This window comes from Pristiophorus japonicus, chromosome 19, assembly GCF_044704955.1.
Source record: "Pristiophorus japonicus isolate sPriJap1 chromosome 19, sPriJap1.hap1, whole genome shotgun sequence".
Lineage (NCBI taxonomy): Eukaryota > Metazoa > Chordata > Chondrichthyes > Pristiophoridae > Pristiophorus > Pristiophorus japonicus.
The window spans coordinates 5,481,137-5,491,849 of record NC_091995.1 but is presented as its reverse complement, the minus strand read 5'-3'; the positions used below and the strand labels follow the sequence as shown (position 1 = coordinate 5,491,849).

The window sequence follows — 10,713 nt, the reverse complement described above, 5'->3', positions numbered from 1 at the left end:
TTGCTGTGCTCTAATTGGCTGATGTGTTGCCCACATCACAATAGTGACTACACTTCGAAAGTGCTTCAGTGATTCTAAAGAACTTTGGGATGTCCCGAGGTCTTAAAAGGCCTTTCTGTTCGAGCAGATAAAACCAATCCTCACGGGTCCAATCCCTCAAAAGATCTTCTCTGTACTTGTCACCTGATATCACTCCTTGATATTTAGGGCACTTTGTGTTTTAGGGTGAGCGGCTGTAATCATTAACACAATTCAGTTTATGGATCTCAATCTCACACAGTATGTCACCAGAGGGTTTGTGGTCGGAGTGAGTTCAGTCTGGAGCAAAGTGCACTGGAATCTCGGTTCCTGCCCATCCCCGCCTCCTCCCTCCCTCTCTCTCCCTCCTCCCTCCCTCTCTCTCCCTCCTCCCACTGCCAGCACACCATGGACCGTCACCCTCCCGGCCAGGGTTCAATTATTCGCCTCCGCTCTCTAACCCTGTTTGTCTTTCAAACTGCTCTACGTTCTCTCTACCTGTGTGAAAGTCGACGGGACTTACACTAGTGTTTAATAATAATTCCCCGAGTATTGCACTGAACTTCATCGGGAAATCGCTGCACTGAGGGAGTTCGGCAGCTCAGTAAACACTAAGTGAGAGCGGGTTGACTCAGGAAGTGCTGAGTGTGAAATGGCTTCTGGACACCAGGCTGGGAGTTGGGCCGAAGAGACAATTTGTTCTATTTGCTGTGATTTCTTCACCGATCCAGTAATACTGGAGTGTGGGCACAACTTCTGCCGCTCCTGTATCACACAGTGTTGGGAAAACAAGAGGATAAAGTCCTGCCCGGAATGTAGAAAGGTGTATCCGGAAATAAACCTGAAGGGTAATCGGGTCTTAGGGAATCTGGCCGAGAAAGCTCGAGAATTAAACCTAAATCCGAAAGAGAAGGAAAGTAAACGTCACTGTGAGGAACATCAGGAAGAACTGAAGCTGTTTTGTGAAACTGACAAGAAACTGCTCTGTATGATTTGTGCAGTCGCGCGGGAACACAAATCGCATAACTTCAGGCCCATTAAAGAAGCTGTTGGAATCTACAAGGTAAAAGGGAACACATTGGATCGCCTGATTATTTTATCACATTTTCATGGTCCAACACTTTAATTCTATGATTTTCTCTCCCAATCCCAGGATCGGCTGAAATCTTCCTTAGATTCTCTCACGGAGAAGAAATCGGCGGCTCGAGAAACGGAATTAAAACAGAAACAGCAGATTTCCGGAGTTAGGGGAAGGTCTCCCTGAGCTGATTTTCTGGGATCTCGGTTAGTTTTGTTCCCTCTATCGCGGTACATTAATTATGTTTCACATTTCATTTGGTAGGAACAGTCGAGCAGTCTGCAGACCCGCATCACATCCCAGTTCACTAAAATGCACCAGATTCTCACTGAGAAAGAGCAGCGTTTAATCCGAGATCTCAGGGAACAAGAGGGGAAGATTGTAGAAACAATGGAGAAAAACCTTCGAGAAATTCAAGAGAATTTAAATTCTATTCAGGAGGAGCTCTCAAAGTTACAGAAACAGATGGAGCAACAAGACGGACTGATATTTCTAAAGGTGAGGATTATATTGTGGGTCAGTTCAGTGAAACTTCACACAGTCACAAAATAACCGATGACAACTGAAATAAATGCAGCATTTGCTGAAAAATTCGAAACTGATTTAAACCGATTGTTTTGTCTATTCCCGGCCGGTTCTGTTGTTGTCACTGAACTAATCGGCTCCCACTGTGTCCGCACATTCCCGGGAATACCTGCCACCTCCCGGGAATAAGTTGTTGTGTGTGGGTGTGTGTGGTACTGTGGGTGTGACAGTCACTGTGTCTGTGAGTGGCACAGATATGAACATATGAACAATGACGGACAGGTAAAGACCATCTGGGCCTGTCCCAGGTTCCGATACCTTGTGTATCACAACATATACAAGTCCACCCCCACCCCACCCCCCCCCCCCGAAACTATGTGATCTTCTGGGAGAGGCAAAAACAGATTTAAAAAAACCCGGGCCAATTAGGGGGAAAAATCTGCGAAATTCCTCTCTGACCCATCGAGGCAATCGAAACTAGTCCAGATCATCACTCTGGCCATTAAACTACCGGTAATACCTGCCTTCTGTTAGAGTTAATCTCCGCCGCAGCCAGAAACAAATCCAGCTTTTGCTCGAAGGAATTCAGTGAGTCTGCATCCACCACATGAGAGGGCAGCTTGTTCCAGAGGTCTACTATTCTCTGTGTAAAGAACCACCTCCTGACATCTAACCTAGATCTAGCCTGATACAACTTAACTTTGTCCCCCTGGTCCTGCCTCGCCTATTGAAATAAACGGTCAGCTGGAACACGATCTATTCCATTCATTATCATAAACCTCAATCATATACCCCTTAAGTCTATACTGCTCTAAGGTAAAGTGTCCCAACTCTTTTAACCGATCTTGATAACTAAGGTAACTTAGAGTTGGAATTAGTCCAGTAACCCACTTCTGCACCCATTCCAGAGCCTCAATATTAACCACCATGTAAGGAGACCAAAACTGGACATAGTATTACAAGTATGGCCTGCCTAAGGTCTTGTACAAGGACAAAACAGTATGCCTCGTCTTATACTCAATTGTCCTATGGATACACCCCAACACCACATTTGCTCTAACTATTCCTACATGGCACTGCTCGTGTACCTTTAAGGATGTATGCCCAAATCTGTTTCTATCTCCACCATCTTTAATGCCGTTCCTGGAGGGTGCATGAATATTGAGTTCCAGTATCTGACACACAACTCAGAATGTTCAACTACTTACAACCATAGAATCCTACACCACAAAAGGCCCATTGTGCCTGTGCTGTCTCTTTGAAAGAGATCCCAATAGTCCCACTCCCTCTGCAATTTCCCCATAGCCTTGCATTTTTTTTCCTTTCAAGTTTATTTCCAATTCACTTTTGACAATTACTGTTAAATCTGCTTCCTGCACCCTGTCAGTCAGTGCATTCCAGATCATCACAAGTCATTGGTCAAAAAATCCCTACTCACTTCTCCAAGATTTGTGAATGTGATCCCCAGGTCTCTCTGTTCCTGCACCCCATTTAAAATTGTACCATTTAGTTTACAATGTCTCTCCTCATTCTTCCTTCCAAAATGCCTCACTTCACACTTCTCTGTGTTAAATTGTACCTGCCCTGTGTCTGCTCATTTCACCAGCCTGTCTGTGTCCTCCTGAAGTCTTTTACTGTCCTCACTGTTTGTGTTTTATTTATTTCAGGAGGAAGCTTGTCGGAAGAGGAGGTAGGACATGCTCTTTACAGAATCTCTGCACCGTTTGGTGAAGTGTTTATGGTCAATTTATAACATTAACTGTGTAATATTTACAGGATTAGTGAGGACTATCCCGTGCTGTCAGTAGCAGATGGCGCCCTGTCTATCGGAAAGTTCAACGGCCCTTTACAGTACACAGCGTGGAGAGAAATGATAGATGCCATTAACCCTGGTAAATCTCCTATATTCCTTTTCATGATTTATAACTCCAGATGAGAAGGGCCTAAACCGGCTCCCAGACCCCGGATTAAAGGATCACTGATGTCCGTGTCTAGTCTGGAAGTCAGGAGTCTTTGCACTGGATAAGGGAGGGCTTGGGGTGATCTTACTGAAGTATTCAAGATCCTAAACCGCAGAGAGAAGATAAACATCCAGAGGTTTAACACAGTCACAGAGTCTACAACAAAGTAGTGATAGTCTCAAACTCAGAGAATGGCAGAAAAATATATCTGGGGGTGCGGAGGAGGTAGGATGGTGGGGGTTGTGGGGCGGAGGGGCAAAGCCGAGGAGCAGCCAGCAGCGGGCAGGACAATTCATGCACCTCCCGGCCACAGAGAAACTGTTACACGGAGAATAAATAGAAAGAAGTGTTTTTATATCCGACCTTTCACGACCTCAGGACGTCCCGAAGCTCTTTACAGACAATGAAGGGTTTTTAAAGTGTAGTCACTGTTGTAATGTGGGAAACGCCACAACCAGTTTATGCACAGCAAGCTCCCACAAGCAGCAACGTGATAGTGACCAGATAACCTGTTTTCATGATGTTGGTTGATGGATAAATATTGTACAGGACACCGGAGGGAACTAACTCCTTGCATCATTCCCTGTGGGGATTCCAGCAGTCCCTTTAAGGACCACAGGTTGGGCCATTCGACAGACTGTTCCACTGGGTGGGACTTGCACAGCTCACGCACCGTCCAATGGAAGACCAAGATTGCATTGGGGTCCCATGTACATTCTGGGATCCGGTTTGTATAAACTAATGAGGCTTCCCCCATGTTTAGTGCGGGAGCGCTGGATTCCTATTTCACTGTTGCGGCATAATTTCCCGGCGGGTCTTGGTGGGAACCAGGTGGGAAGCACTGCGGGTTGTTTTTGTCTCGTTACTGCTCCGTTTACGGTGTAAATCCGGGCGATTGTGAGACGTAAATCACTCCCAACTACTTTATGCGGAGGGTATGGGAAGTAATGCATTGTGGGAAGTGCTTTGAGGCATTTGTCAGGAACATTAGAAATGTAAGTTTCTCCTTCAGATGTAATTGCAGTGTGTTTATTTCCATCGCATTCCTTATACTGGACTCTGTCTTACCTGTGAACTATTTTATTCACAACACTACTTTCCTTGTGGCCTTTGGAAACAGCTGCTTAAACCCCAGTCTCCCCTCCCCGACCCCACTCACCCCGTTCCGTCGGTCTCTCTCCCCCTCCTCCCGCCCACCCCCGCTCTCTCTCTCCCCTCCCCCGCTGTCTCCAGTGGTTTTCGGGTCGTTATCTCTGGGCACTGACTGCGCTGATTCAGGCCCGAAATCAACGTAAATCGACCCCCGGGACGTAAACCCTGGAGCGGCAGCAGATTCCAGGATCACAACCCAGAGCCCGAGTGGGCTCTTTAAACAGGAAAGTGTTTGAATAAATCACAGCAAGAAACTAAATCACTGACTGTGTTACTTTAACTTTCCCCCAGCTCCAGCCTCTCTGACTCTGGATCCGAACACAGCCCATCCCCGGCTCATCCTGTCTGAGGGTCGGACCAGTGTGAGACTCGGAGACAGACTGCAGCCGCTCCCTGACACCCCGGAGAGGTTTGATGTCTGGCTCTGTGTCCTGGGATCGGAGGGATTCACATCAGGGAGACACTACTGGGAGGTGAAAGTGGGGAACAAGACTTGCTGGGAGATCGGAGTGACCCGAGAGTCTGCCGGGAGGAAAGGGGAAATCACCCCGAGCCCAGAGACCGGATACTGGATTGTGGGGCTGTATCCCGGAAGTTTTGTCCGCATTATGTGGCTGTATCGCGGAAGTGACTATTTTGCCGGCACCTCCCCCTCACTGACCCCCCTCACCCCGAGTGTGGAGCCCCGGAAGATCGGGGTGTACCTGGACTATGAGGGCGGACAGGTGTCATTTTACAATGCGGGCAACATGTCCCATCTCCACACTTTCACCCAGACTTTCACTGAGAGAATCTTTCCCTTCTTCTACCTGGGACAGAATGGCTGGAAAAACTCTGCCCCGCTGACAATCTGTGGGGTTAAAGGTCACTAACAGGCCCATCCTATAACTCTTTTGGGGGGTGGGGGAAACAAAATAAACATTAGATCGAGTGCCCCCCGATCTGGGGGACACTGCAGACACTTTTAACTGCCCTCTTTTAAAAAAACAAATTTTTGTTGTTTTTTTGTGGGGGTTTTTGTTATTTTTTTATTGGAGGGGCATTAAAACCATATAATTTACAAGTGCCCGCTATAAAAGGGGAGGGGGACACTAAAACCCGGCAATAAAAACAAATTAAACTTTAAAACATATAAAATCAAATTAAAATGTGGTTGCCGGGGGTGATGATGCTCTCCAGTCCCTCCGGCGCCCACCTCTCGCGGACCGGTGGAAGGCCCATCCCATAATTTCACCCTGCCTCCTGCAAACTGATGGGCGTCGGTCTCAGTCACAGCGGGGGGAGAGAGCGGCGGGGGGGGGGGGAGAGAGCGGCGGGGGGGGGGGGGGAGAGAGCGGCGGGGGGTGGGGAGAGAGAGCGGGGGGGGGGGAGAGAGCCGGGGGGGAGGGGGAGGGGGAGAGAGAGCGGGGGGGGGGGGGGAGAGAGAGCGGGGGGGGGAGGGGGAGGGGGAGAGAGAGCGGGGGGGGGGGGGAGAGAGAGCGGCGGGGGGTGGGGAGAGAGAGCGGGGGGGGGTGGGGAGAGAGAGCGGGGGGGAGGGGGAGGGGGAGAGAGAGAGAGGAGGAGGGGGGGGAGCGGGGGTGGGGAGAGAGAGCCGGGGGGCGGGGGGGAGTGGGAGGGGGGGAGAGCGGGGGGGCGGGGGGGAGGGGGAGGGGGAGAGAGCTGGGGGGCGGGGGGGAGGGGGAGGGGGAGAGAGCGGGGGGGGGGGGGTGAAGAAACAAATGGATGGTGAATTGTGGAGCGGAACTCACTGGGTGGAATGAGCTGTGAACTGCAGGAACCCGGTGACCTTCCTGCCTGTAATGTTGCTCCACAGGCAGAAGGTGGCGCTACATGGCGGTGTTTGAGATCAATCAGCAACACCTCTGCTGCCAAGCCTGTTATTAAACTGCACAATAGAAGCGGCGTGTATTTGTTTTAAGCGATTTGGGGAATAATTACGTCCCAGAGTCATGGACTAAACGCATTTTTTTTCATTTGCACCTTGCTCTGGATCCTTATTTGACCCATCCCTGGAATTTAGAAGTTTCAGACGTGATTTGATCGAAGTTTTCAAGAGATTAAGGGGAACTGAGAGCAAGTATTTCCGCTGCTTGGGGAGTCGAGGACTCGGGACATGATCTAAAAATTATAGCCAGGCCTTTCAGGAGTGAAGTTAGAAAATACTTCGACACACAAAGGGTGGGAGAAGTTTGGAATTTTCTTCTGCAAACCGCAATTGACGCTGGATCAATTGTTAATTTTAAACCTGAGATTGATAGATTTTCGTTAACCAAAGGTATTAAGGGATATGGGCCAAAGGCGGATATATGGAGTTAGGGCACAGCTCAGCCATGATCTCATTGAATGGTGGGACAGGCTCCAGGGGTTGAATGGCCTCCTCCTGCTCCTATCCTGAACTAACGGGGCAGATTTTAAGAGCCCCGGCCTGGTGTAACCGGAGTGATAGTCGCCTGGAAATGGCACTAAAGTTTACGCTGGTGCTTCAGCCATCGCCACCTTGGGTGGGGTCCTGAGATGGGCAGCGGGAACGCCCGTCTGTTTCAGGGGGGAAAACCCGTCAAACCGGGGTCCCGTGACATACAGAGGACCCTGATTGCAATCTTGAGATACAAATGGGCGGTGTGAGGGCGCGTTGAGCGGCCGAACCAGCTGCTCTTCAAACACCCGCTGGAGGCCGCTCAGAAATCCCGCAAAGTTTCTTTTATTTTTTTCTGTCTCTGCTTCTTTCTAAAATCTAGATTTAAAAAAACATTTCTGACATCACTTAACCATTATATTTCAGATTTACTTCATTTTGTTCACAAATATTTTCAACCTACCCCTTGTTCCACTCCCTTCAAGGCCATTACTTAATCTTTTTTCAGAGAAATGCAAAAATTCCATGTTGAAAGTCTCTTCTGTATTTTGTTCATTCATTCCTGGGATATGGTGGTGCAAGGCCAGCATTTATTGCCCATCCCTCATTGCCCTTGAGAAGGGGGTGGTGAGCCGCCTTTTTGAACTGCTGCAGTCTGTGAGGTGAAGGTGCTCCCACAGTGCTGTTAGGGAGGGAGTTCCAGGATTTTGACCCAGCGACAATGAAGGAACGGCAGATTTATTTCCAAGTGAGAATGGTGTATAACTTGGAGGGGAACTTGAAGCTGAGGGTGTTCCCATGCGCCTGCTGTCCTTGTCCCTCCAGGTGGTAGAGTTCATGGATTTGGGAGTTACTGCAGTGCAACGTGTAGATGGTACACACTGCAGGCACAGTGCGATGGTGATGGAGAGAGTGAATGTTTAAGGTGGTGGGTGGGTGCCAATCAAGTGGCTGCTTTGTCCTGGATGGTGTCAATCTTCTTGAATTTTATTGGAATTGCACTCACCCAGGAAAGTGGAGAGTATTCCATCACACTCCTGACTTGTGCTTTTTATCTGGAGAACGGGTTTTGGGGAGTCAGGAGGTGATTGAAAGTCATTTGACCAAATCAGTTGTGAATATTCTCGTGCATTAATTCTCCACTTTTAAACATTGAAAGAACCTAATGTAACAGGTTAATGATTTAAATCACTGTTTTGGTTTGATAATGAATGAATTATAATGGCTGATTGCTTCTAAAATAGTCTATTATTGTTTGATTGTTGCATTATAAATCATGAATCACACATTACGTGCTACCATTTCATTTATTTTCGTTTTTGAACTGGGTATGTATAATATTTTCATTCTTGTACTCGTATCTGGTATTCTTAAGATGTGCCCCTTATTGAGGGTTTTACTGGTTAAGTAAGAAAACAGGAAAGGCCCTCAGTACCAGGGTTGACAATGTCCATTACATGTCTCCACACTCTATACTGAGTGGGCCCTTTGTGTTCAGAGACAGGCTGCCTTCCACTATGTTTGACTGATGGTTGTCTTCACTAATAATGTAAATATGAAATATTAAACAGAAAATAAAACCAGCTCTTCAATATGCTACAGTATAATGTTGTTCAGTTATTTTTGGAGAGCGTGTCGTACCTCTGCTCCTCGGGTGGACTCTCCTGAAATAGACAGAAACACAAATGTTAACGCACAGCAGACCGCTGGCAGTGCTCAAACAGACGAAACAAGGCTCGACTTTGCAGCATGAAAGAGCTCGAGAGTCAATAGTAAAGTGTGGAGCAACTCGCTGATCTCAGCTGCCCAAAACCTGAAGGGAAATGTCTGGGACTTTCAGAGGAGCGGAAGGGAACTAATCAAAGGAAACGATTGGAAAGCTAATTAGTAAAGACCAGTGGATAGTATTGGACTAATTGAGTCAGAGTTTAGTGAAGTGGATGGGCTCGTACTCAATATTGAGGGCGAGTCACTGGGAACCTGTGACAGGAATTTTTGCAACAGGTACAGGGGTAGCAAGAAACAGAAATAAGTGCTGGAGGAAACCGAGGACATAAGATAATAGAGAATACAGTGACGGCAGGAAGAATGCTTGTAAAGACACAATGTAGAGATATAGGAACATAGGAACAGGAGTAGGCCATTCAGCCCTTCTAGCCTGTTCCAGCATTCAATTAGATCAAGCACTAACTCGTAATGCAGAAGAACAAGTCATGGAGGAAGAAGCAGTTCAGAAGCCAGAGAACATTGTTAGGACAAAGATGCAGTTGGTGGGATGCAGGGAGATTCTGGCTGTAGGGAGGTGGGTGGTGATGAGTGTGGTAATGATGATGAGATAGGTCTGTGCACATTGAAGATAAATGACAAAGGGTACTGGAGGAGCAGGAAGGGCTAAATGACAATGTAAGAAATCCTGTAAGGCAGGGTGGGCAATTATTTTAGCTGGAGGGCCATTTAGCAAGTTTTGGTGAGCTATTGAGGGCCGCCCAGCAATGTTACACCAATCGCACAGACCTGTGCAGGCTGCTCCCTGCTCCTGCTGCTGGAAGAGATATTGCGCATGTGTGGCTGCAAATTTAAAGGAACCTCGCACAAAAAATAATTTTGGGTAAGATTGCTTGAACATAACAATTGCATAAACAGAAATTCAGAGAGTAGTGACATGCTATCTTACATACACAATATGTATTCGACACTGCTTAGAAATTAATCTGAGATAAAAGTTGAAAATGTTGTGGTATCTTCTAGTCTCTGTAAATCAGTGCTGTGAAATAGAACTGTTCCCTTTAGAGCCTGTGTCAGCATCAATTCTCCACCTCCGGCATCCTCATGTCCCACTGCAAAGATGACTAAAGCCATCCCAATTGGTGTCAGATGAGAACTCACCTGCTATCGTACTCGAGATACCGGGAGAGGAAAGATGCAGCCCCGTCACTTTCTTCGGTAAGAGTTGTGGAGATGAGCAGCCATTACTCCACTCTAAAATGGATAGGGCATATTCCAGTACGCAGTGCATTCTGGGTACGGACATCCGCCACAGGGGCCCAAAATTACAGAATGGATCCTTTCATGATCGAGCCAGGGAGCTTTAGCGAATTATTAATTTGAATGAAGAATTACTATGGGTTTTCCTTGGCTACAGTTCAGGTCTATCTCTGACCCATGAGGAGTGAAAGTGGATAGACGAATGTGCAGCTCGAGCTCCGGCTCGTGTTCTACTTCTGTCCCATCTGGCGGGCCGGATAGAATGACTTGCCGGGTTGGATATGCCCATCACTGCTGTAAGGGCTCTGAACCCTCCCATGCAAGGATGGTCTAGAAAATCAAGGCAATTTCCTTTCTTATACTTCCTGTTTTTGGTGCAAAAGTCATTTGCAGAAAAATCGCAAATATGAATAATTGCCAGTCAATCTGCTACGAAAATAATACTGGGACTTTGAAAAGTAAATGGCGTTTTTCTTGTGACGGAAAAAAAGGAGAGATGTGGCCAAATAAAAACAATGGAACTGGTCAGGAACGTTGAAGTAGCTGCAAGGAGCATTTACATTGGATAGGAGGGAGAAGGCCAGGAGGAAAGGTGATCCACATGACATTGATTACAGAGTGGAATCTCGACAGCAGGT

At 47.4% G+C, this 10,713-nt stretch overlaps 1 protein-coding gene across 1 annotated transcript; it reads left to right on the top strand.

The window, feature by feature from the left end:
* The first annotated feature begins 670 nt into the window (after window positions 1–670).
* On the top strand, window positions 671–5,606 carry LOC139230339 (zinc-binding protein A33-like). Its single transcript, XM_070862167.1, has 6 exons — window positions 671–1,081; window positions 1,172–1,266; window positions 1,360–1,594; window positions 3,289–3,311; window positions 3,398–3,513; window positions 5,026–5,606. The coding sequence occupies exons 1-6, from the start codon at window positions 671–673 to the stop codon at window positions 5,604–5,606; spliced, it is 1,461 nt and encodes a 486-aa protein (XP_070718268.1).
* The last annotated feature ends 5,107 nt before the right edge of the window (window positions 5,607–10,713 follow it).

Bases quoted from the DNA above. Each gene is read 5' to 3' on its own strand.
- LOC139230339 (XM_070862167.1), top strand. From the start codon at position 671: ATGGCTTCTGGACACCAGGCTGGGAGTTGGGCCGAAGAGACAATTTGT. The intron at 1,082-1,171 runs GTAAAAGGGAAC...TCCCAATCCCAG, and splicing joins AAGCTGTTGGAATCTACAAG to GATCGGCTGAAATCTTCCTT. The intron at 3,514-5,025 runs GTAAATCTCCTA...ACTTTCCCCCAG, and splicing joins GATAGATGCCATTAACCCTG to CTCCAGCCTCTCTGACTCTG.